The sequence below is a fragment of the Somniosus microcephalus genome, chromosome 6 (genome assembly GCF_052327205.1).
Source record: "Somniosus microcephalus isolate GS21.2 chromosome 6, FLI_Smic_1.0, whole genome shotgun sequence".
In the NCBI taxonomy this organism is placed as follows: Eukaryota; Metazoa; Chordata; class Chondrichthyes; order Squaliformes; family Somniosidae; genus Somniosus; species Somniosus microcephalus.
The window spans coordinates 279,046,591-279,073,769 of NC_140992.1; the positions used below are offsets into that span (position 1 = coordinate 279,046,591).

General features: G+C 50.4%; 1 protein-coding gene across 1 annotated transcript in view; it reads left to right on the top strand.

Annotated features, from left to right (window-relative positions):
* pepd (peptidase D) overlaps positions 1 to 27,179 on the top strand; it is a 214,165-nt gene that overhangs the window by 19,091 nt on the left and 167,895 nt on the right. Inside the window, 3 exon segments of the mRNA XM_085991901.1 lie at positions 8,843 to 9,026; positions 17,687 to 17,814; positions 22,202 to 22,265. Coding sequence (XP_085848027.1) covers positions 8,843 to 9,026; positions 17,687 to 17,814; positions 22,202 to 22,265 — 376 coding nt within the window.

Genomic DNA, 27,179 nt, shown 5'->3' on the forward strand with positions numbered 1-27,179 from the left:
GAGGGATGAATTGCTATGTCTGAGTTCCAGCTGTCTTTTGGGGAAAAAAAACAAAGGGAAGTACGATTTCACCAGCCCATGGGGTAGATTGAGATGAAGTGACTCGGGTACCCCACTGCGAGAGGGCTGGAGGGTGTGAGATCTTAATAAAAGCTCGATCCATGTCTATCAGTGGGCAGAGTTAGATGATGCGTGGCGGTGATTGTTGATGTGGGGGTGGGGGGAATGGAGCCTGGGCTGGGCTGCGCTGCCGGGAACCTCCTGAGGTGGTATGGGAGGGGGTTGAGCTATTAAAAGTACAGCGCAATGAGACTGATCCAAGTGGAAACCAGACAGGCGTGAAGAGAGCTTTGATGCGAGGCTGCATGATGGTAACTGGTTTAGAAGTGCGCAGTGCTGCAGCCTGTCCAAGGCAATGACTGTGTTTGTGTTTGAGTGCAGGCATGTACAGTATATGTAGCGATATACAAAGAACTTGCATTACTACAGGGCCTTTCACAACCTCAGGATGTCCCAAAGCGCTTTACGGCCAATGAAGTACTTCGGAAGTGGAGTCACTGTTGTAATGTAGGGAACACGGCAGACAATTTGCGCACAGCAAGCTCCCACAAACAGCAAAGATAAATGCACTGTTTTTAGGTTGAGGGGTAAATATTGGCGCGGACTCTGGGGAGAACTCCCCCTGCACTACTTCCAATAACACTGGATCGTTTACATCCAATGAGAGAGCAGGCAGGGACTTGGTTTAATGTCTCATCTGAAAGACAGCACCTCCGACAGTGCTGCACTCCCTTAGTGCTGCACTGCAGTGTTAACCTAGATTCTGGGCTCAAGTCGATGAGAGTGCTCTGGCTCTCTCTGGAAAAAGAAAGACTTGCATTTCTATAGCGCCTTTCATGACCACCAGACGTCGCAAATAGCTTCACAGCCAATGAAGTACTTTTTGAAGTGTCGTCACTGTTGTAATGTAGGAAACGCAGCAGCCAATTTGCACACAGCAAGCTCCCACAAACAGCAATGTGATAAATGACCAGATCATCTGTTTGTGATGTTGATTGAGGGATAAATATTGGCCCAGGACACCGGGGAGAACTCCCCTGCTCCTCTTTGAAATAGTGCCATGGGATCTTTTACATTCACCCGAGAGCAGACGGGGCCTCGGTTTAACGTCTCATCTGTAAGACGGCACCTCCGTCAGTGTGGCACTCCCTCAGTACTGCTCCTCTCTGTCTCGCTCGCCCTCTCTGTCTCGCTCGCCCTCTCTGTCTCGCTCGCCCTCTCTGTCTCGCTCGCCCTCTCTGTCTCGCTCGCCCTCTCTGTCTCGCTCGCCCTCTCTGTCTCGCTCGCCCTCTCTCTCTCGCTCGCCCTCTCTCTCTCGCTCGCCCTCTCTCTCTCGCTCGCCCTCTCTGTCTCGCTCGCCCTCTCTGTCTCGCTCGCCCTCTCTCTCTCGCTCGCCCTCTCTCTCTCGCTCGCCCTCTCTCTCTCGCTCGCCCTCTCTGTCTCGCTCGCCCTCTCTGTCTCGCTCGCCCTCTCTGTCTCGCTCGCCCTCTCTGTCTCGCTCGCCCTCTCTGTCTCGCTCGCCCTCTCTGTCTCGCTCGCCCTCTCTCTCTCGCTCGCCCTCTCTCTCTCGCTCGCCCTCTCTGTCTCGCTCGCCCTCTCTGTCTCGCTCGCCCTCTCTGTCTCGCTCGCCCTCTCTGTCTCGCTCGCCCTCTCTGTCTCGCTCGCCCTCTCTGTCTCGCTCGCCCCAGTCGCCTGACTAGATTGTTGGGTCGTGACCTGAAGACAATTTGGTAGTGTTAATTCCCAGCGGAGTGTCGACAACTTGTTCCCGTTCTGGCTGTGGTCAGTTAGGATGTGTTCACACTGCAGGCTAGTGGGTTCTCTCTGCTTGATAACGCTCCCAAGTGCAGTTCAAGGAGACCATTCGGCCCATCTAGCTCACCTTCCATAATAAGCTAGGTTCCCCAATCACAGCATCAGCCTACCTCTTGCATGACTCCAGGTTTTTAGCTTCACTCCCCTGACCTAGAGCCCACTCCAGGTGCTGATTGCTCTGTGCCCTGATGTCAGTCCTGATGAGACATGTCAGCAGGATCAGAGTAATAAAGTGCAATTAAACCTCTGTAATCATTTCGAGAGATTTCTCCCAGGGAGGTCGATGTTTAATCTAAGCATTGCGCCCATTTGTTTGATTGCTTGTAACTTTATTTTACATAAACCAGCTGGAAGAATGTCAATTCTATGTAAAGTAACCAATCTCACACCGGCCTTTACTCAGTCTCTATTTATGACCTCTTGCCCTGCACTTGTGATTCAACTTGAAATATTACTCTGGATTAACCATTTAGTATCTTTTATACCTCTGTTCTCACTCACTCATTCACCACCTTTCAAGTGATGACCACTATCTCTGGTGAGGCTCCCAGACCGGTGCTGATGACCACTGTCTCTGCTCAGACTCCCAGACCAGTGCTGATGACCACTATCTCTGGTCAGACTCCCAGACCAGTGCTGATGACCACTATCTCTGGTCAGACTCTCAGACCAGTGCTGATGACCACTATCTCTGGTGAGGCTCCCAGACCGGTGCTGATGACCACTGTCTTTGCTCAGACTCCCAGACCAGTGCTGATGACCACTATCTCTGGTCAGACTCCCAGACCAGTGCTGATGACCACTATCTCTGGTCAGACTCCCAGACCAGTGCTGATGACCACTATCTCTGGTCAGACTCCCAGACCAGTGCTGATGACCACTATCTCTGGTGAGGCTCCCAGACCGGTGCTGATGACCACTGTCTTTGCTCAGACTCCCAGACCAGTGCTGATGACCACTATCTCTGGTCAGACTCCCAGACCAGTGCTGATGACCACTATCTCTGGTCAGACTCCCAGACCAGTGCCGATGACCACTATCTCTGGTCAGACTCCCAGACCAGTGCTGATGACCACTATCTCTGGTCAGACTCCCAGACCAGTGCCGATGACCATTATCTCTGGTGAGGCTCCCAGACCAGTGCCGATGACCACTATCTCTGGTCAGACTCCCAGACCAGTGCTGATGACCACTATCTCTGCTCAGACTCTCAGACCAGTGGTGATGACCACTATCTCTGGGCAGACTCCCAGACCAGTGCCGATGATCACTATCTCTGCTCAGACTCCCAGACCAGTGCCGATGACCACTATCTCTGGTCAGACTCCCAGACCAGTGCTGATGACCACTATCTCTGCTCAGACTCCCAGACCAGTGCCGATGACCACTATCTCTGGTCAGACTCTCAGACCAGTGCCGATGACCACTATCTCTGGTCAGACTCCCAGACCAGTGCTGATGACCACTATCTCTGGTCAGACTCCCAGACCAGTGCTGATGACCACTATCTCGGGTCAGACTCCCAGACCAGTGCTGATGACCACTATCTCTGCTCAGACTCCCAGACCAGTGCTGATGAACGCTACCTCCGGTCAGACTCTCAGACCAGTGCCGATGACCACTATCTCTGGTCAGACTCTCAGACCAGTGCTGATGACCACTATCTCGGGTCAGACTCCCAGACCAGTGCCGATGACCACTATCTCTGGTCAGACTCCCAGACCAGTGCCGATGACCACTATCTCTGGTCAGACTCCCAGACCAGTGCCGATGACCACTATCTCTGGTCAGACTCCCAGACCAGTGCCGATGACCACTATCTCTGGTGAGGCTCCCAGACCAGTGCTGATGACCACTATCTCTGGTCAGACTCCCAGACCAAGCTTATTATTTATATGCCTGTAGAAGACTTTTGGATTCCCTTTTATGTTAGCTGCCAGTCTATTCTCATACTCTCTCTTTGCCCCTCTTATTTCCTTCTTCACTTTCCTTCTGAACTTTCTGTATTCAGCCTGGTTCTCGCTTGTATTCTCAACCTGACATCTGTCATACGCCCCCTTTTTCTGCTTCATCTTGCTCACTATCTCGTTTGTCATCCAGGGAGCTCTGAATTTGGTTGGCCTACCTTTCCCCCTTGTGGGAATGTACCTCGACTGTACCTGAACCGTAAGGACATAAGAAATAGGAGCAGGAGTCGGCCATTCGGCCCTTCGAGCCTGCTCCACCATTCAATGAGATCATGGCTGATCTGCCTCAACTCCATTCACCGGCCCTATCGCCATATCCCTTGATGCCCTTACTAGTCAGAAATCTATCGACTTCTGTTTTGAATATACCCAATGACTGAGTCTCCACAGCCCTCTGGGGTAGAGAATTCCAAAGATTCACCACCCTCTGAGTGAAGAAATTTCTTCTCCTCTCAGTCCTGAATGGCCTTCCCTTTACCCTGAGGCTGTGGCCCCTGGTTCTAGACTCCCCAGCCAAGGGAAACATTCTCCCAGCATCCACCCTATCACGCCCTGTAATAATTTTGTATGCTTCAATGAGATCCCCTCTCATTCTTCTGAATTCAAGAGAATACAGGCCTAGTTTACTCAATCTCTTCTCATACGACAGTCCCACCATCCCAGGAATCAATCTCATGAACCTTCGTTGCACTCCCTCTGTTGTAGGAAAAATGATTCCTCGGAAACTAGACTTTGAGTAAGAGAGACAACTTTATTAAATGACAGAGCTCTGGGAGAAGCGTCTGCAACCACGCGGTCTGCGAGAGCACCTTCTCCCCGATTGTAGTACGTGCCGAGCTTATATACAATTCCAAGAAGTTGGTTTTAGATCATTTACATTCATCCAATAAATTTGTTTATTAGCGCATATCGTTATTTTCCTCCAGTCAGGCGTTTACACACTTGTGTTGCCAATTCTGCCTCTTCAGGTCTTCGTTCCGTCTGGTTCCCCGGCGGAATGTGATTAGTTCAATAATAGGATACAAGTGATTAGTTCGATGATAGGATACCAGTGAACCTTGTTAGTCCTCAGTGATCCAATTAGCCCCAGTCAGGACACGAGACGAACTTTGTTCCAGCCATGCGTAAGCGTGGCATGTCTCACTGTGCAGTGATTCAATTAGTCCCAGTCAGCGAATTTGTTGTTTGTCTTTTCCAGCAAAATCTTGTCCAGCAATCTTGTCCAACAAAATTTTATTCTAACACCCTCTATGGCAAGTATATCCTTCCTTGGATAAGGAGACCAAAATTGTACACAGTACTTCAGGTGTGGTCTTACCAAGGCCCTATATAATTGGAGTAAGGCTTCTTTACTCCTGTACTCAAATCCTCTTGTGATGAAGGCCAGCATACCATTTGCCTTCCTAATGGCTTGCTGCACCTGCACATTCACTTTCAGTGACTCATGTACAAGGACACCCAGGTCCCTTTGAGCATCTGCATTCCCCAATCTTTCATCATTTAGGAAATACTCTGCCTTTCTGTTTTTTCTACCAAAGTGGATAACTTCACATTTATCCACATTATATTCCATCTGCCATGTTCTCACCCACTCACTGAGCCTGTCGAGATCCCCTTGAAGCCTCTTCACATCCTCTTCGCAACTGACACTGACACCTAGCTTTGTGTTATCTGCAAATTTGGAAATGTTACATTTAGTCCCCTCATCCAAATCATTGATATAGATTGTGAATAGCTGGGGCCCAAGCACCGATCCTTGCGGTACCCCACTAGTCACAGCCTGCCATCCTGAAAAAGACCCGTTTATCCCTACTCTTTGTTTTCTGTCTGTTAACCAATTCTCAATCCATGCTAGTATATTACCCCCAATTCCATGTGCCCTAATTTTGTTCACCAACCTCTTGTGTGGGACCTTATCGAAGGCCTTCTGAAAATCCAAATACACCACATCTACCGGTTCCCCTTTGTCTACTCCACTAGTTACATCCTCAAAGAACTCCAATAGGTTTGTCAAACAGGATTTCCCTTTCATAAATCCATGTTGACTCTGCCCAATCTGACTATTAGTTTCTAAGTGTCCAGTTATTGCATCCTTTATAATAGATTCCAGCATTTTCCCAACTACTGATGTGAGGCTAACAGGTCTGTAGTTCCCCGTTTTCTCTCTCCCTCCTTTCTTAAATAGCGGGGTTACATTTGCTATCCTCCAATCTGCAGGATTGGAAGATGACAACCAATGCGTCCACTATCCCAATGGCCACCTCTTTCAAAACCCTAGGATGTAGGTCATCCGGTCCTTGGGATTTATCGACTTTTAGTCCCATTAATTTTGCTAGTACTGTTTTTTTTACTAATAATAATTTCTTTAAGTTCCTCATTCTCGCCACACCCTTGGTTTTCTCGTATTTCTGGGAGGTTTTTTGTGTCTTCCTCCGTGAAGACAGAAACAAAGTATTTATTTAATTTCTCTGCCATTTCCTCAGTCCCCATTATAAATTCTCCCGTCTCTGACTGTAAAGGACCTACATTTACCTTCGCCAGTCTTTTCCTTTTCACATACCTATAGAAGCTTTTACATTTACATTTTTATATTTTTCAGTAGTTTGTGCTCATATTCCATTTTCCCTTTCTTTATCAATTTCTTGGTCCCCCTTTGCTGATTTCTAAAAAGATCCCAATCCTCAGGCTGACCGCTTTTTCTGGCAACTTTATAAGCTTCCTCCTTTGATTTAATACTAGCTTTAATTTCTTTTGTTAGCCATGGTTAGATCACTTTTCCTTTTGGGTTTTTATGCCCTAGAGGAATATATGTTTGTTGCAAATTATGCATTATTTCCTTGAATGTTAGCCATTGTATGTCCACCTTCATACCTTTCAGTGTAGTCTCCCATCTCTTTAAAGGCAGCCTACTGTTCGATTACAGTTTGGCCTGCCAATCTTTGATTCCAATTTACCTGGGCCAGGTCCGTTCTCAACCCACTGAAATTGGCCCTCCTCCAAATAAGTATTTTTACTCTAGATTGCTCCCTGTCCTTTTCCATAGCTATGATACTATGATCACTGTTCCCTAAATGTTCCCCTACTGACACTTGCTCCACTTGACCCACCTCATTCCCCAGAATCAGATCCAGCAATGCCGCCTTCCTCGTCGGGCTGGAAACATACGATCAAGAAAGTTCACCTGACCACACTTCAGAAATTCTTTCCCCTCTCTGCCCTTTACACTATTACTATCTCAGTCTATATTAGGATAATTGAAGTCCCCCATTATCACTACTCTATAGTTCTTGCACCTCTCTGTAATTTCCCTGCAAATTTGCCTCTATATCCTTCCCACGAGTTGGTGATCTATAGAATACACCTAGTAGTGTAATGGCACCTCGATTGTTTCTTAACTCTAACCAAATAGATTCTGTCTTTGACCCCTCCAGGACATCCTCTCTCTCCAGCACTGTAACATTCTCCTTAATCATACTGCCACTCCACATCCTTTCTTTCCTGAACACCTTGTATCCAGGAATATTTAAAACCCAATCCTGCCCTTTTTTGAGCCAGGTCTCCGTTATCGCCATGACATCATATTCTCATGTGTCTATTGGCGCCTGCAGCTCACCAACCTTATTTACCACACTTCGGGCATTCACACACATGCACTGTAAACCTCTCTTAGACCACCTTGTATTCTCTTAGTCTGACCCCACCTAATACTGTACTCCCATTTCTTCCACTCTTTCCCCAGAGTCCTGCAAATGTTTTCTGTTCTAGTATTTATCCAAATCCCTTTTGAAAGTTGCTGTTGAATCTGCTTCCCCCACCCTTTCAGGCAGCGCATTCCAGATCACAACTAGTTTGCCTCCGTGCCTGGATTTGCCTTTTCTATTGTGTGCGCTAGCTTGTATATATCTGAGGTCGTGTTTCTCCAGCCTTCTGTCATAATTCAGTCCCACTGATAGTAGTGAGCAGCCTCGTGGCTCTTGTCGCAACTGTGTCCCTTGTGCCTCTTTGACCAGAACGGGACGCAGCTCTCCCGGTGCAGTCTGCCCAGTGCGCTGTGTGCAGGGCTTCCTCTGACTGCTACCCCGTTATCTGGCTCTGGACTTCAACATTATTTTGGTCTTGTTGATTGCTTCGGTGCATTGGTTGTCTCGGAGTCTAATATCTGCACCCACTCTTGTCCAGTTGGGCTGTTGGAATATATCGTTAGACTGTTGGATCTGGGAGTGCCAACAGACTCTTGATTTAAGAAACTTGGATCTGATAAAAAATGAAAAGAAAGACTTGCATTTATGCAGTGACTTTAATAACCTCATTGATGTGTCAAAGGGCTGTAAGGCCAATGAAGTACTTTTTGAAGTGCAGTCACTGTTGTAATATAGGAAACGCTGCAGACAATTTGTGCATAGCAAGATCCCATAAACAGCAATGTGGTAAAGACCAGATCATCTGTTTTAGTGATGTTGATTGAGGGATAAATATTGGCCCCAGGACTCTGGGGCGAACTCCCTGCTCTTCATAGAAATAGTGCCGTGGGATCTTTTACATCCACTTGAAGGGCAGACGGGGTCTTGGCTTAATGTCTCATCCGAAAGACGGCCCCTCGGGACCGCCCCTCCGCCAGCGCGGCGCTCCCTCGGGACCGCCCCTCCGCCAGCGCGGCGCTCCCTCGGGACCGCCCCTCCGCCAGCGCGGCGCTCCCTCGGGACCGCCCCTCCGCCAGCGCGGCGCTCCCTCGGGACCGCCCCTCCGCCAGCGCGGCGCTCCCTCGGGACCGCCCTGGAGCATCAGCCTAGATTTTTTACTTAAGTCTCTGGAGTGGGACTTGAACCCACGACCTTATGACTCAGGCGAGAGTGATACCCACTGAGAAAAGGCTGACCCCCTAGATTGGGTGGCGGGAGGAGCGGGTGTTGAGTCTGTTTCTGCTCACAGTAGGAAGTCTGATTTGTTGCTGGTTCATGGTGTATAGTTGTTAATCCATTTCTCTTGTAACCTGCTTTCAGGCCCTCCTTCTCGCTGGGAAATGATACCCTCCGGGTGCCGATGGCCCTTTTCGCCCAAAATAGGCGGCGGCTGTGTGAAAGCTTGCGTAAGAACACCGCCGTGCCGAAGAAGTCGGTGGTGGTGCTGCAGGGGGGAGACGAGACCCAGCTATACTGCACCGATGTTGTTAACGTCTTCCGTCAGGTGAGACTCAGTTTCTAATGCCTCAGGCGATGGTGTGGGTACAGACAGAGCTCCGTTACTTTGGTTCCTGGGTAGGTGTGTGTGTTACATAGAAACATAGAAGATAGGAGCAGGAGTAGGCCATTTGGCCCCTTGAGCCTGCTCCGCCATTCAATGCGATCATGGCTGATCATCCAAATTCAGTACCCGGTCCCTGCTTTCTCCCCATATCCCTTGATCCCTTTAGCCTTAAGAAATATATCTAACTCCTTCTTGAATATATTTAATGAATTGGCCTCAACTGCCTTCTGTGGTAGAGAATTCCACAGGTTCACCACTCTCTGGGTGAAGAAATTCCTCCTCATTTCTGTCCTAAATGGCCTACCCCTTATCCTTAGACTGTGACCCCTGGTTCTGGACTCCCCGACCATCGGGAACATCCTTCCTGCATCTAGTCTGTCCAGTCCTGTCAGAATTTTATAAGTTTCAATGAGATCCCCTCTCATTCTTCTAAACTCCAGCGAGTATAAGCCCAATCGACCCAATCTCTCCTCATACGTCATTCCTGCCATCCCAGGTATCAGCCTGGTGAATCTTCGCTGAACTCCTTCCATGGCAAGAACATCCTTCCTCAGATAAGGCGACCAAAACTGCACGCAATACTCAAGATGTGGTCTCACCAAGGCCCTGTACAACTGCAGCAAGACATCCTTGTTCCTGTACTCAAACCCTCTCGCTATGAAGGCCAACATACCATTTGCCTTCTTAACCGCCTGCTGCACCTGCATGCTTACCTTCAGCGACTGGTGCACAAGGACACCCAGGTCTCGTTGCACTTCCCCTTCTCCCAATCTATTGCCATTCAGATAGGGGTATGTGATTACATAGAACATACAGCGCGGAAACGGGCCATTCGGTGAACTGGTCGATGCCGGTGTTTTAAGCACCATATGAACCACTTCCCAACCTACTTCAACTAATCCCATCAACATATCCTTCTAGGGTACGATAGCAAAATACTGCGGATGCTGGTAATCTGAAATAACAACAGAAAATGCTGGAAATACTCAGCAGGCCAGGCAGCATCCGTGGAGAGAGAAACAGAGTTAACGTTTCAGGTCTGGGATCCTTCATCAGAACTGGAAAAAGCTGGAGATGTGACAGATATTAAGCAGGCGCAGAGACGTGAGCAGCGAATACAATATACTAAATTGCAAGAAGTACAAGTAAATCGCTGTTTCACCTGGAACACCTGCTTAATATCCTTCTAAGGTGCCAGCTTTGTCCCCACCTCTCCTGAAGGAGCTGACTCACACTGGGAGTGCAGTCCCACTGGGTTCAGTTGCTCTCCGGGACCTTCCCGAGTGGCCTTTCTTCATATCCGTGTAGACAGGCTATTTGAAAGTATCATATCCGAGCTTCATCCTGCCCCTTTACACACCCTCCAGCAGGACTGACTGGACAGTGATCAGGAGAGGCTTCTATAGAATGAAAGAATCTTATAGCACAGGAGACCATTTGGCCTGTTGGCTCTGTGAAAGAGCTGTCCAATTCATGCCACTCCCCAGCTTTTTTCCCATAACCATGCAAACTCTTCAAGTACATGTCCAATTGCCCTTTGAAGGTTCCTATTGAATATGATTCCACCACCCTTTCAGGTAGTGCGTTCCAGATCTTAACAACCCTCTGTGTGAAGACATTTCTCCTCATTTCCCCCCCAGTTCTTTTACCAATTATTTTAAATCTATGACCTCAGGTTGTCGATCCACTTGCCAGAGGAAATATTTCTCCCTACTTAACCCCTGGCTCAATTTCCAGTGGCATGGCACTAATCGGCTGGCTAGGAATTGCCATTCCTCTAGGGGCAAGGCCATCTGGTTAGCCAATGTTGAAAGCTGCTTTACCTTATACGGCAGCAACACGGAGTAATCCTCATGTTGTGTTTTGGGTTAGACTTGTATGTTCCGAAGAGAAATGGTGCTCTGCATCTGTCCATGTTTTATGAATCACCCACCTCTGATTTATGCACACATTTGGTGTAATCCTGAGTTTAGAACGGATAATTGAAGTATGGCCTGTGGCATTATGTCCAGCCCTCAACCCATGGCAAACTGGTCTGCGAGAGCCAGGTAACTCGGTGTTATTTGTGATTACTCGCTGCTCTCTTCTGTTCGAATGTTGTGGGCCGAGGGGTTTGGAAAGGGTTGTTGTTGGCACTGTTGCCTCATTGGATGGATAAATCAGAAACAAGAGCTCTGTTGGCATCAGCAACTAAAGGCAAATGGGAATCACCAGGAACAGGGATTTAAAGTTCGGAGTGAGTATTGATACGACTGTCAGCCAATGAGTTGGAGATGGGGTGGGACTCACAGCAAACAGTGTCTATTTCAGCAGAGTCTCTACGAACTACAGCAAACAGAGCTCATGACCGAAACTACAGGAAAGACTCCCGATAAAAGCAGGATTATTTCTCCAACAAAATGCTATGAGAGGAGGATAGTTACACAATACAAATGATGTGCGCAAAATCAATCCCAGTCACCGACAGCAGTGCGGTCTCCAGGTGAGATTGATGGGGAATCTTCTCCATTTTGGCCGGGAATTGTGGTGTCACTATTTGCAGCATTTAAAGTTCTGTAGCTCCCGAGACTCCGAGACAAAGCTCAGCCTCTCACAAAGACACAGGATGTTCCTGATTGAACATAAGAAATAGGAGCAGGAATAGGCCACTTGGCCCCTCGAGCCTGCTCCGCCATTCAATAAGATCATGGCTGATCTTGGGCTCAAAGCCACTTCCCCGCCCGCTCCCCATAACCCTTCACTCCCTTATCTTGCAAAAATCTGTCTATCTCCGCCTTAAACGTATTTAATGACCCAGCCTCCACAGCTCTCTGGGGCAGAGAATTCCACAGATTTATGACCCTCTGAGAGAAGAAATTCCTCCTCATCTCAGTTCTAAAAGGGCGACCCTTTATTCTGAAACTATGCCCCCGAGTTCTAGATTTCCCCACGAGGGGAAACATCCTCCCTGCGTCTACCCTGTCGAGCCCCCTCAGTATCTTATATGTTTCAATAAGATCACCTCTCATTCTTCTAAATTACAATGAGTATAGGCCCAGCCTGCTCAACCTTTCCTCAAAAGACAACCCCCTCATCTCTGGAATTAACCGAGTGAATCGTCTCTGAACTGCCTCCAATGCAAGTATATTATTCCTTAAATAAGGAGACCAAAACTGTACGCAGTACTCCAGGTGTGGTCTCACCAATACCCTGTACAGTTGTAGCAGGACTTCCCTGCTTTTATACTCCAACCCCTTTGAAATAAAGGCCAACATTCCATTTGCCCTTTTGATTACTTGCTGTACCTGCATGCTAACTTTTTGTGTTTCGTGCACAAGGACCCCCAGGTCCCTCTGAACTGTAGCATTTTGTAATCTCTCTCCATTTAAATAATAATTTGCTTTTTTATTTTTCCTGCCAAAGTGGATAACCTCGCACTTTCCCACATTACACTCAATCGGCCAAATGTTTGCCCACTCACTTAGCCTGTCTAAATCCCTTTGCAGATTCTTTGAGTCCTCTGCACAACTTGCTTTCCCACCCATCTTTGTAGCATCTGCAAACTTGGCTACATTACACTCGGTCCCTTCATCCAAGTCATTAATGTAGATTGTAAATAGTTGAGGTCCCAACGCCGATCCCTGTGGCACCCCACTAGTTACCGTTTGCCAACCAGAAAATTACCAATCCTCTATCCATGCTCAGACATTACCCCCAACCCTGTGAGCTCTTATCTTATACAGTAACCTTTTATCGAATATTAATGGTTAGTTTCTTGTCCTTGATACAATGTTTGTTAATCTTTGAAATTTACCCTCATTCTTCCCACTTTAAACACTAGCAGTATGACTCGCATGTCACTCTGCCCCCCCTGGCCCCCCTCGCTCGCTCTGCCCCCCCCCCCCCCCCGGCCCCCCTCGCTCTGCCCAACCCCCCCCCCGGCCCCTCGCTCGCTCTGCCCCGGCCCCCCTCGCTCTGCCCCCCCCCCCCCGGCCCCTCGCTCGCTCTGCCCCCCCACCCCCCCCCCCCCCCGGCCCCCATCGCTCGCTCTGCCGGCCCCCATCGCTCGCTCTGCCGGCCCCCATCGCTCGCTCTGCCCTGGCCCCCATCGCTCGCTCTGCCCCCCCCCGGCCCCTCGCTCGCTCTGCGCCCCCCCCCCCCGGCCCCTCGCTCGCTCTGCCCCCCGGCCCCCCTCGCTCGCTCTGCCCCCCCCCCCCCCCCGGCCCCTCTCGCTCGCTCTGCGCCCCCCCCGGCCCCTCGCTCGCTCGCTCTGCCCACCCCCCCGGCCCCTCGCTCGCTCTGCGCCCCCCCCCCCCCCCCCGGCCCCTCGCTCGCTCTGCGCCCCCCCTCCCCCCCGGCCCCCCTCGCTCGCCCGGCCCCTCGCTCGCTCTGCCCCCCCCCCCCCCGGCCCCTCGCTTGCCCTGGACGCACGCTCGCTCTCCAATTTATATAGCTCACAGTTAGGCAGCTATCTGTCCCAATTGCATATTGTAAAGAGGCAGTGGGTGGTCTGTTCTTTATAGATGTAGACACTGAAGTTACACATTGCTGGGTGATGACTGGATTCATTGCTGCAGTATCAGAACAGTACAATACAGCACTGACAGTAATATCGCTAATAGGGAAAGGGAACAGTGTGCAACTCATCCAGATGTGTACAGAGGGTTACGTTCGAGTTGAGATATTTAGAAGCAATCTGATTAATAGATTTGAAACTAACTTGCCTGTAAGTGCAGGGAATGGAATGTGACAGTTTTATGTTCGCCCTACACTGCATTATATAATCCAATCTAATAAGAGTTAGAAAAAAGTTGAATCCCAGTCCCTTCTGTTTGGACAAATGTAAGAAGTCACACAACACCAGGTTATAGTCCAACAGTTTTATTTGAAATCACAAGCTTTCGGAGCGCTGCTCCTTCGTCAGGTGAAGTCTGATGAAGGAGCAGCGCTCCGAAAGCTTGTGATTTCAAATAAAACTGTTGGACTATAACCTGGTGTTGTTTGACTTCTTACATTTGTCCACCCCAGTCCAGCTCTGGCATCTCCACACCATGCCTTCTGTTTGGGACAGCTTAAGTAGTTAAATCAGCAAGCATCGTTATAAAGTTATACTGCCGAGCCGGGTATGCTGGCAGTATCTTCTGCATTTAATTACCGTCGGCAGTCACCTGGTGTTCAGTGCTTCTGTTGAGGAGCTAACACCAGCAGCAGTAATGAGAGCGAATGAGTCATCGAATCTGGGTCTGGGTGGTTGTGTACAATAAGAGGCTTCACCGCCAGGGCTGGGGGAGATGTTGGATATAAGAGTTTCATCATCGCCTCCTCGCTCGCCGCCTCCTTGCCATATGAGGAAGTGCCAGTTTGGCTCAGTGGGTCACACTCTCGCCTCTGAGGCAGAAGGACGTGGGTTCAAATCGCACTCCAGAGACTTGAGCACATAATCTAGGCTGACACTCCAGTGCAGTACTGAGGGAGCGCCGCACTGTCGGAGGGGCAGTACTGAGGGAGCGCCGCACTGTCGGAGGGGCAGTACTGAGGGAGCGCCGCACTGAGGAAGCGCCGCACTGTCGGAGAGGCGGGTACTGAGGGAGCGCCGCACTGTCGGAGGGGCAGTACTGAGGGAGCGCCGCACTGTCGGAGGGGCAGTACTGAGGGAGCGCCGCACTGTCGGAGGGGCAGTACTGAGGGAGCGCCGCACTGTCGGAGGGGCAGTACTGAGGGAGCGCCGCACTGTCGGAGGGGCAGTACTGAGGGAGCGCCGCACTGTCGGAGGGGCAGTACTGAGGGAGCGCCGCACTGTCGGAGGGGCAGTACTGAGGGAGCGCCGCACTGTCGGAGGGGCAGTACTGAGGGAGCGCCGCACTGTCGGAGGGGCAGTGCCGAGGGAGTGCTGCACTGTCGGAGGGGCAGTGCCGAGGGAGTGCTGCACTGTCGGAGGGGCTGTGCCGAGGGAGTGCTGCACTGTCAGATGAAACGTTAAAGTGAGACACCGTCTGCCCCCTCGGGTGGGTGTAAAAGATTCTACAGCTCTATTTCAAAGATGAGCAGGGGAGTTCTCCCCAGTGTCCTGGACCAATATTTATCCCTCAATCAGCATCACTAAAAAAAAACCAATGAATTGTCCATTTATCTCATTATTGCTGCTGGTTGAACTTTGCTGTGCGCAAATCAGTCTGCACACTTATTGACAGGGTAGATGCTGAGAGGTTGTTTCCCCTGGCTGGAGAGTCTAGAACTAGGGGGCACAGTCTCAGGATAAGGGGTCGGCCATTTAAGACCGAGATGAGGAGGAATTTCTTCACTCAGAGGGTTGCGAATCTTTGGAATTCTCTGCCCCAGAGGGCTGTGAATTCTGAGTCGTTGAGTATATTCCAGGCTGAGATCGATAGGTTTTTGGACTCTCGGTGAATCGAGGGATATGGGGATCGGGCGGGAAAGTGGAGTTGAGGTCGATGATCAGCCATGATCTTATTGAATGGCGGAGCAGGCTCGAGGGGCCGAATGGCCGACTCCTGCTCCTATTTCTTATGTTCTTACATAAAAGTGACTATACTTAAAAACAAAAACAAAAATTCATCAGCTTTAAAGTGCTTTGGGGCATCCTGAGGATGGGAAAGGCTCTATATAAATTCACATTCGTTCTTTCTCAAGCCCTCGGCCCCTCTTGCCTTACCACCAATGTTCCCTCTAAGCTGTGCAATAGTCTGGAGCTCTTGCGCAGTCCACTCACCGGCTTTACATGTAAATAAGCGCACACGTGTGGAAAAATTGAATGGGGTGCGCAGCCAGTTAAAGGGCTCGTGCACCAAAAAAAAATAAAGGCAACATTGCTTACCACGTGGTGCTCTCGGCCCCCTCCTCGCCTGTCGGCACCGTGCCCTCGGGGGGGCCCCCCCTCGCCTGTCGGCACCGTGCCCTCGGGGCCCCCCCTCGCCTGTCGGCGCCGTGCCCTCGGGGGCCCCCCCTCGCCTGTCGGCGCCGTGCCCTCGGGGGGGGGGCCCCCCCTCGCCTGTCGGCGCCGTGCCCTCGGGACCCCCCTCGCCTGTCGGCGCTGTGCCCTCGGGACCCCCCCTCGCCTGTCGGCGCCGTGCCCTCGGGACCCCCCTCGCCTGTCTGCGCCGTGCTCTCGGCCCCCCCTCGCCTGTCCGCGCCGTGCTCTCGGCCCCCCCTCGCCTGTCCGCGCCGTGCTCTCGGCCCCCCCTCGCCTGTCCGCGCCGTGCTCTCGGCCCCCCCTCGCCTGTCCGCGCCGTGCTCTCGGCCCCCCCTCGCCTGTCCGCGCCGTGCTCTCGGCCCCCCCTCGCCTGTCCGCGCCGTGCTCTCGGCCCCCCCCTCGCCTGTCCGCGCCGTGCTCTCGGCCCCCCCCTCGCCTGTCCGCGCCGTGCTCTCGGCCCCCCCTCGCCTGTCCGCGCCGTGCTCTCGGCCCCCCCTCGCCTGTCCGCGCCGTGCTCTCGGCCCCCCCTCGCCTGTCCGCGCCGTGCTCTCGGCCCCCCCTCGCCTGTCCGCGCCGTGCTCTCGGCCCCCCCTCGCCTGTCCGCGCCGTGCTCTCGGGCCCCCCCTCGCCTGTCCGCGCCGTGCTCTCGGCCCCCCCCCCGCCTGTCCGCGCCGTGCTCTCGGCCCCCCCCCCCCGCCTGTCCGCGCCGTGCTCTCGGCCCCCCCCCGCCTGTCCGCGCCGCGCCCTCGGCCCCCCCACCCCCTGCCAATCTGAGTGTAACCGCATGTAAACAGCTGGTTACAAAATAATAGGCTGACATAAAATGGGGAGCCCGGAGGGACCCCGCCCTGGGGCAGGGGAGCCCGGAGAGAGCCCGCCCTGGGGCAGGGGAGCCCGGAGAGAGCCCGCCCTGGGGCAGGGGAGCCCGGAGAGAGCCCGCCCTGGGGCAGGGGAGCCCGGAGAGAGCCCGCCCTGGGGCAGGGGAGCCCGGAGAGAGCCCGCCCTGGGGCAGGGGAGCCCGGAGAGAGCCCGCCCTGGGGCAGGGGAGCCCGGAGAGAGCCCGCCCTGGGGCAGGGGAGCCCGGAGAGAGCCCGCCCTGGGGCAGGGGAGCCCGGAGAGAGCCCGCCCTGGGGCAGGGGGGCCCGGAGAGAGCCCGCCCTGGGGCAGGGGGGCCCGGAGAGAGCCCGCCCTGGGGCAGGGGGAGGGGAGCCCGGAGAGACCCCGCCCTGGGGAGGGGAGCCCAGAGAGTAGGTGCTGACTTTGAGCAGCCACGGTGAAAGGGGATTCCCGCTGTGACCTCCCACACAATTGATGAATATGCAGTGCACAGAGGAGCTGGTAATTGAGATATAAATTATATAATTGTGCACGTATCCACACATGTCAGCAACTAATAAGATAGCTGGCACAGTGTTTTACATTGAGTGCTTTAATAGGGTTTGCTGAATTTCAGTGCTTGGCGTCTGGAATGAGGGGAGATGAGGAGAATTTTTTATCCGCAGCGATTTGTTGTGATCTGGAACGCGCTGCCTGAAAGGGCGGTGGAAACAGATTCAATAGTAACTTTCAAAAGGGAATTGGAGAAATACTTGGAAGTGGAAAATTTGAGGGCTCTGGGGAAAGAGCAGGGGGGAGTGGGACTAATTGGAGAGCTCTTTTTTTTTAACAGTAAGCTTGTTCCTTGTTGCAGGAATCTTACTTCCACTGGACATTCGGCGTGATCGAGCCCGACTGCTACGGTGCCGTGGATGTTGCTACTGGCAAGTCACTTCTGTTTGTGCCCAAACTCCCGGAGAGTCACGCAGTGTGGATGGGGAAGTAAGCCACTTTCTACCTTGTCATTTTCCCGAACTCTCTCGTAATCGTCCTTTCTCTTTCGCCCCGCTGCTGATTTACAATTGGCTCTTGGTCCGGCAACACCTCGATTTTAAAATTCTCATCCTCGTGTTCCAGTCTCTCCGTGGCCTCGCCCCTCCCTGTCTCGGTAATCTCCTCCAGCCCTACAACACTCCGAGATCTTGGCCATCCTCCAATTCTGGCCGTTGGAGCATCCCCTGATTTTTATCGCTGCACCTTTGGCGGCCGTGCCTTCAGCTGTCAAGGCCCCAAGCTCCAGAATTCCCTCCCTAAACCTCTCTACCTCTCTCTCCTTTTAAGACGCTCCTTAAAACCGACCTCTTTGACCAAGCTTTCGGTCACCTGTCCTAATATCTCCTTACGTGGCCTGGTGTCAAATTGTGTCTGATAATCGCTCCTGTGAAGCGCCTTGGGACGTTTTACTACGTTAAAGGCGCTATATAAATACAATGTAAGTTGCTGCTGTTGTCCCGTCCCAGCACCTGATTTCTCTTTCCAATGTTGAAGTCCATGGGCTTTTTCACATCATTCCCATGCTGTCACTGCTCTGAGCCGGCCCAGTCCCTGGCCCCTACACCTTCCCCGCTGATCCCCGGCAGCCACCTATATCGGACAAATGGCGTTGGCCGTTTTCCCCACCACCATAGCCATGAATTACAAAGGTGCTGCCGATGGCGGATTGAGCGGGCCGGCTATCTCGGGCCGTTCAAGCAGCTGCTCCGGGGTCACCATCATCGATGTTCCCGTTTAGCTGCGCGGCCACGCAGCTGTCTGAAGCTCCCGCGCCGGCCCGTTTCTCAGTGGAAAAACTGCTCGGGCGCGCAAGCTTGAGTGGGCCCCGCAGCCCCTTAAAGGGGCCGTGCACAAAAAAAAATTAGAGGGAGCATTGGTCACAATCCGACCACTACATAGAAACATAGAAGATAGGAGCAGGAGTAGGCCATTCGGCCCCTCGAGTCTGCTCCGCCATTCAATGAGATCATGGCTGATCATCCAAATTCAGTACCCTGTCCCTGCTTTCTCCCCATATCCCTTGATCCCTTTAGCCTTAAGAAATACATCTAACTCCTTGAATATATTTAATGAATTGGCCTCTACTGCCTTCTGTGGTAGAGAATTCCACAGGCTCACCACTCTCTGGGTGAAGAAATTCCTCCTCATCTCACAGAATCACAGAAACCCCACAGTGCAGATAGAGGCCTAAATGGCTTACCCCTTATCCTTAGACTGTGACCCCTGGTTCTGGACTCCCCGACCATCGGGAACATCCTTCCTGCATCTAGTCTGTCTAGTCCTGTTAGAATTTTATAAGTTTCGATAAGATCCCCTCTCATTCTTCTAAATTCCAGCGAGTACAAGCCCAATCGACCCAATCTCTCCTCATACGTCATTCCTGCCATCCCTGTTCGCTCTGCAGCACTGGTTTAATGCACATTGGTAAAAAAGGAATCTAGTTGATTATCTTCTTTAGAGAGCTTGGGACTTTCAGACCAGAGGATACAGATTTAAGGTAATTGGCAAAATAACCAGGGGAGATGGGGAGATTTATTTTTTATGCTGCGTGTTGTGGTGATCTGGAATCCACTGCCTTCAATAGATTCAGTTGTAACTTTCAAAAGGGAAATGGATCAATACTTGAATAGTAACATTTGCAGGGCTGTGGGGAAAGAGCGGGGGGAGTGGGACTAATTGGAGAGCTCTTTCAAAGAGCAGGCACGATGGGCCGAATGACCTCTTCCTGTGCTGTATGATTCTGGGACGAGCTGCACTCAGTAGATGTATTTCCTTCTTTGAAACACCTCTTTATTAAATGTTAATTTCTGAAAGACATTCACAAACAGCAGTTCAGGAGAATTGACCGTGACTTTCGAGTCAAAATTGCTTACACACCTCAGGGTGCTGTCTGCTGGTCCTTGGAGCTTGCTGCTATTCCTTACACTTGCAATAATGTTTGATTAAAGGTGCTGGCACTGGCATTGTTTTGGGAGCTTACCTCAGGAACAGGGTACTGAATTTGGATGATCAGCCATGATCTCATTAAATGGCGGAGCAGGCTCGAGGGGCCGAATGGCCTACCCCTGCTCCTATCTTCTATGTAGTGGTTGGATCGTGACCAAGTCTCATATATGTTACATCGGGCTTTGCGTATCGCGAGCAAATCATGTGCGCACGAACACGGCCGCTGTAAGCGGTGCGGATTGTATATTAAACCACCCTAGTGATAACTCTACAAGTAGCACATTAGCTCTGACACCTAATGGACTGTGTCGGACTTCCCCCATGGTTTGCCGTCAACCAGAATTCTGTTACGTTATATTTTGACTGTGTGTCCAATTAGCCTTCCCTTACCTTCCTCTCTCTCTCTCACCTTCCCTCCCCACGCCTACTGAAGTGTGGAGCGGAGCTGCACAGAGCAGGAGACTCCCAGGTTCGATCCCCTGGCCTGGGCTGAGTTAGCTGATTATCGGAGCAGCAGTAGGGTAGCTGGGCCTGGCGATCTCGAGGGGGGAGGGATATAGGGATAGGGTGGGAAAGTGGAGATGAAGTAGATGATCAGCCATGATCTTATTGAATGGCGGAGCAGGCTCGAAGGACCAAATGGCCGACTCCTGCTCCTATTTCTGATGTTCTTATGAGCCAGCAACCCCACTCTGTCCTACCCCTAGCCCTGCTTGTAAATGTCCACATGTGGTTGTTGAATTTGGACAGTCTGGGCCTGGCTGCGATGAGCTCTGCAGTCCAATAGCTTGCTGAGGTACACTCTCCGGATTGTGGTGCCGGAGGGTACCTGGAGAAACCTGCTCCCCGGCAAGAGTCCGTGACTTCAGGAGGGAATCATTCATTTTCCAACCAATCCCTTCAGTTACTGTGTGCTTTCCGAGCAATGAATTTGCCTGCAGTATTGTGATTCCTCATGTGGCTTTTGACTGAGGGCAGACGGTGAGCGATTGGGATCTGTTGCTCTGTAATTTGCCAAGCACACAAATTGACGGAAACCATTATTTACTCTTGGCTCTGGGAGCAGACTCGAAGCGCGAGTGAATATTTATCTGTGTTGTACTATCTCCCTCTGTAATTAACACTGCAGCTGCTGCTCTCTTGTTTGATTGCAATTAGCCGCAGCGCTAATTAATATATTGATGAAATGGCCTCTGTATGCAGCACAATGGTGCATCCTGACAGTGAAACAAATCACGATGCTTCCTTTCAATGACTTTATGTAAAAAGTATATGAATTTCCCCCTCCGTGCGGTTGATTCTGGGGGTTATTTGTATTTTTTTGACTCCTGCAAGGAGAAAAGTGCAGTTTAGGCTCCTGAAGATCTCCTCTTCCCCCTCACCGCAACTTCTAGTCGCTGCCGTCACAGGATAAACCCTAGGGAGCAGTTACAGTCTCTCCCACTGACTTACACAAGGCCCAACAGGCGAATCATAGAATTGTACAGCACAGGAGGAGGCCATTCGGCCCATCGTGCCTGTGCTATCCAGAGCGCTCCAATTAGCCTCACTCCCCCCTGCTCTTTCCCCACAGCCTTGCAAATTTCTCCCCTTCTAGTATTTCTCCAATTCCCTTTTGAAAGTTACTATTGAATCTGCTTCCACCGCCCTTTCAGGCAGCGCGTTCCAGATCACAACTCGCTGTGCAAAAAAAAAATTCTCAATTCCCCTCTGGTTTTTACCAATCACCTTAAATCTGTGTCCTCTGGTCACCGACTCTCCTGCCTGTGGAACATAGGAAGCAGTTTCTTCTCGCTTTCTCTATTAAAACCCTTCTACAGTAATACTATTGCTGTATAAATACTTGGCGAGTGTCATTTCCTGATCAATAAAAAACATTCTATGGATGGAGGTTCTTAATTAAGAGCAATCTTTGTCCTTTTATAAAAAAAAAAAAAAAAAAAATTATCATGTATTTCAACAAAAGTGTCCGTTACACAGGCTAGGAGAAGAGATTACTGGTGCCTTTTGGAAATTTTTCAAATGCACCATCTGAACAATAGCAGAGTTCGGAATCAGCTGGGACTGACGGTGCTCGCACACTGGAACAGCTGGGGGATCACCGCCTATAACTACCTGCGCAAGAGTAGGGAAATACTCCAGGAAAACCGCAGCATTCCAGCGAGCTCCTGGGAGAGAGGTCGACCTGCCCTACAAGTGGGGCAAGAATCTGCTGCCCCCCTCCCCCGTAACCTGTTGGGAAACGGGGTCAATTCCTAATTCATCCCTGTCCGCGGAGGAAGCACTCTGGAGCAGGGCAAACCGGCAGGAGGGCAGAAAACAGATGCTTTTAAAAGAAAAGTCTTACTTTAAACTGTTAATACTCTCCTAACCTCTTTTTTACTTAAAGGATTCACTCCCGTGACCACTTCAAAAAGAAGTACTCTGTGGATGAAGTTCACTACGCTTGTGATGTAAGTCTACGTGTCTCGTGACTAAAGCTCTTCAAGTTTCTGTTCAAGGAGATGGATAAGAGGCTGGAGTTAAAGGAATGGAGTGGGTGGGGGGAGTTGTAGGGCTGGAGGAGATTAAAGATAGGGGGAAGGGCGAGGCCATGGAGAGATTTAAACACAGGGATGAGAGTTTTAAATTCAAGGCACTGAGGAGTAGGAAACCAATGTAGGTCAGTGGGCACAGGGGTGATGGGTGAACGGGGCTTGGTGCGAGTTAGAGATTTGGCAGAACATAAGGTGAAGGATGCGAGGCTGGCCAGGAGGGCATTGGAATAGTCGAGTGTGGAGGTGACCAAGGCAGGGATGAGGGTTTCAGCAGCAAGTGGACTGGGGTAGGGCACAGAGACAGGTGATGTTACGGAAATAGAAGTAAACATAGAAACATAGAAGATAGGAGCAGGAGGCCATTCAGCCCCTCGAGCCTGCTCCGCCATTCAATGAGATCATGGCTGATCATCCAAATTCAGTACCCTGTCCCTGCTTTCTCCCCATATCCCTTGATCCCTTTAGCCTTAAGAAATATAACTAACTCCTTGAATATATTTAATGAATTGTCCTCCACTGCTTCTGTGGTAGAGAATGCCACAGGTTCGCCACTCTCTGGGTGAAGAAATTCCTCCTCATCTCTGTCCTAAATGGCTTACCCCTTATCCTTAGACTGTGACCCCTGGTTCTGGACTTGCCGATCATCGGGAACATCCTTCCTGCATCTAGTCTGCCTAGTCCTGTTAGAATTTTAAAAGTTTCAATAAGATCCCCTCTCATTCTTCTAAACTCCAGCGAATATAAGTAGGCGGTCTTTATCAGGGCGAGGATAATGGATCAGAAACTCGACTGTTGAGCAAGGTTGTGAACAGTTTGATCCAGCCTGGGACAGTGGGTCTAGGGGATGGAGTTGGTGGAGAGAGTACAGTTGTATTCAGATTTCCCAATGTTGAGCATCAACTCTGAAGTTCCATGGAGTGAGGAGGATGGGGGAGAGAGATGATGTGGCTTCATACCTGCATCATCTCCCTTTTCCCCCTCGCCCACTTCAGTACTGAGCTCACATCTCAGCTGTGGGATGTTCTAAACAGTGGTCGTGCATTTTACCGAATTGTTGGGGGGGGGGGGGGGGGGGCGGTGGGGGGAGGAGAGTGAGTCGTTGCTTGGGGCAGAGCGAGGCACCTCATCCAAGAAGGTTGCACAGTGAGCAGTCCGAGAGCAGGCCACCCTCTTGTGTGCAGTTAAGGGGAGGCCTCGGAGGGGAGGAAGAGTTTGAGGACAGGTGGACGGCATTAGATTGTACGGAATGCAGCAAAGGGAGAAAGAGTTAATGCGAAGGATTTTATTTTTCACAGGTGCAATTGAACCCAAGTGTGGGGGAGTTGCTGATGTTTTAGTCATGATCACCTGGAAACCTGGTGTTTATGATTTCTTCTGGATTATGTGGGAAGTAAAGTATAAGAGTGAACACCTAAATATTTAATACAAAAGGCAAACTAGTAGAATGCTGGAAATCTGAAATAGAAACCGAACATGCTGGAAATACTCTGGTCAGGCAGCATCTTTGGAGAGAGAAACCAAGTTAACGGTTCAGCTCTGTGACCAACAGGAGGAGTCTTTTTTTATTCGTTAATGGGATGTGAGGGTCGCTGGCAAGGCCAGCATTTATTGCCCTTGAGAAGGTGGTGGTGAGCCACCGCCTTGAACCGCTGCAGTCCGTGTGGTGAAGGTACTCCCACAGTGCTGTTAGGGAGGGAGTGCCAGGATTTTGACCCAGCAACGATGAAGGAACGGCGATATACTTCCAAGTCAGGATGGTGTGTGACTTGGAAGTGGTGGTGTTCCCATGCGCCTGCTGCCCTTGCTCTTCTAGGTGGAAGAGGTCGCGGGTTTGGGAGGTGCTGCCGAAGAAGCCTTGGCGAGTTGCTGCACTGCATCTTGTAGATGGTACACACTGCAGCTGCGGTGCACCGGTGGTGGAGGGAGTGAATGTTGGTGTTCCCCAAGGGTCAGTTTTGGGTCAATTACACTAATCAACTTCTTTAAATGATCTAGACTCTGGTGTAGGGAGCAGTATTATAAAGTTTGCAGATGATGCAAAACTTATCAACATAGTAGATCTTGATAGTTGCAGGCTTCAGGATGACAGACAGGATGGTGAAATGGGCTGAAGCATGACAGATGGAGTTCAATGCGGAGAAGTCAATACCGAGAAGGACTGCAACAAATTACAGGAAGACATTAATAAGCTTGCAGAATTGGCATAGAGTCATAGTCATACAGCACAGAAAGAGGCCCATCGTGTCCGCGCCGGCCATCAAGCCCTGTCTATTCTAATCCCATTTTCCAGCACTTGGTCCGTAGCCTTGTATGCTATGGCGTTTCAAGTGCTCATCTAAATGCTTCTTGAATGCTGTGAGGGTTCCTGCCTCTACCACCCTTTCAGGCAGTGAGTTCCAGATTCCAACCACCCTCTGGGTGAATTTTTTTTTCCCTCAAATCCCCTCTAAACCTCCTGCCCCTTACCTTGAAACTATGCCCCCTGGTTATTGACCCCTCTACTAAGGGGAAAAGTTCCTTTCTATCTACCCTATCTATGCCCCTCATAATTTTGTGCACCTCAATCAGGTCCCCCCTCAGCCTTCACAGAATCACAGAAACCCCACAGTGCAGATAGAGGCCATTTAGGCCCATCGAGCCTGCACCGACACTTATTCCACCCGATCCCCGTAACCCCTGCACCAACACATATCCCACCCTATCCCCGTAACCCCACGTATTTAATCCCCCTAACACTAAGGGTCAATTTATCATAGCCAATCAACCTAACCTGCACATCTTTGGACTGTGGGAGGAAACCGGAGCACCCGGAGAAAACCCACGCAAACACGGGGAGAATGTGCAAACTCCACACAGACAGTCACCCGAGGCCGGATTCGAACCCGGGTCCCTGGCGCTGTGAGGCAACAGTGCTAACCACTATGCCACCGTGCCGCCCCTTCTCTACTCTAAGGAAAACAACCCCAGCCTATCCAGTCTCTCTTCATAGCTGAAGCGCTCCAGACCAGGTAACATCCTGGTGAATCTCCTCTGCACCCTCTCCAATGCAATCACATCCTTCCTATAGTGTGGTGACCAGAACTGCACACAGTATTCCAGCTGTGGCCTAACTAGCGTTTTGTACAGCTCCATCATAACATCCCTACTCTTGCCTTCATTAGTCGAGGCATAGAATATAAGTATCCCATATGCCTTTTTAACCACCTTATCTACCTGTCCTGCTGCCTTCAGGGACCTATGTACATGCACACCAAGGTCCCTCTGATCCTCTGTCCTTCCTAGGATCCTACCATTCATTGTGTATTCCCTTGCCTTGTTAGTCCTCCCAAAATGCATCACCTCACACTTTTCAGGGTTAAATTCCATTTGCATATAATTGGCAAATGAATTTCACATAGATAAGTGTGAGGTATTACATTTTAGTAAGAAAAATATAGAGGTCATATTACTTGGAAAATAAGAATTTTAATGGGAGTACAAATACACAAATCAATAAAAATAATAACACAGGTTAATAAGACCATAACAAAAGCAAACCAAGTACTAGGGTTTATTTCTAGAGGAATAGAATTGAAAAGTAGAGAAGTTATGCTAAGCTTGTATCAAACCTTGGTCAGACCATACTTGGGAGTGCTGTGTACAATTCTGGTCACCATATTATAAAACACCAACAACAACTTGTACAGGAAACTTTTTTATCCGGCACTGACGTGGTGCCGGTTCATCAACAATTCCGGATAACCGAAAGCTATAGTAAAAGATACGGAGCTGAGAGCTCCGTATAAAGCAACAAACCCACAGGTTCAGAACAATGGCCACAAGTTCCAAGCGTCTGTAGCTTAGCAACAGCTGCAGCCACACCCTTGCACAGCAACAGATGGAGGAAGGCAAGTAATAAAACTTACCTGAACCTACTCCTGAATTTTGCCGGTTAACACAGATTTCCGGTTATTTAGGTGCCGGTAAATCGAAAGTTTCCTGTAGTAAAATGTCGCAGTGCACTTCACAGGAGTATTTATAAGATAAAAATAAATTTGACACCGAGCCACAAAAGGAGAAACTAGGGCAGGTGAAAGAGCTAGGTTTTAAGGAGCGTCTTAAAGGAAGGAAGAGAGATTTAGGGTTGGGGGGGGCTAAAGGAGATTAGAGATAAGGAGGGGCGAGGCCATGAAGGGATTTGAAAACAAAGATGAAAATTTTGAAATTGAGACATTGCTTAACTGGGAGCATTGCAGAGGGTGCAAAAAAGATTTACAAGGACAATACCAGAACTGCAAAGTTATACTTATCAGAAAAGGATGAACAGGCTGGGTCACTTTTCTCTTGAAAAGAGAAGGCTGAGGGGTGACCTAATAGAGGTCTTTAAAATTATGAAAGGTTTTGATGGAGTGGATACAGAGAGAGTGTTTCCACTTGTGGGGAAGAGCATAACTAGAGGCCATCAATATAAGATAGTCACCCAGAAATCCAATAGGGAATTCAGAAGAAACTTCTTTACCCAGAGAGTGGTGAGAATGTGGAACTCGCTCCCACAGGGAGTGGTTGAGGCGAATAGTATCGATACATTTAAGGGGAAGCTGGATAAGCATATGAGGGAGATGGGAATAGAGGGTTATACTGATAGTTGATTGAGGAAGGATGGGAGGAGACTCAAGTGGAGCACAAACGCCGGTATGGACTGGTTGGGCCGAATGGCCTGTTTCCGTGCTGCATGTCCAATGTAATTCTATGAAGCTAGGGGTTTGACCTCTGCCCCACTCCCAGCTTGGTGCCTGGAGATTGGCCAGCTGAGCTGCCAATCAAACTGCCAACTGCCCTCTTGTGGTGAGG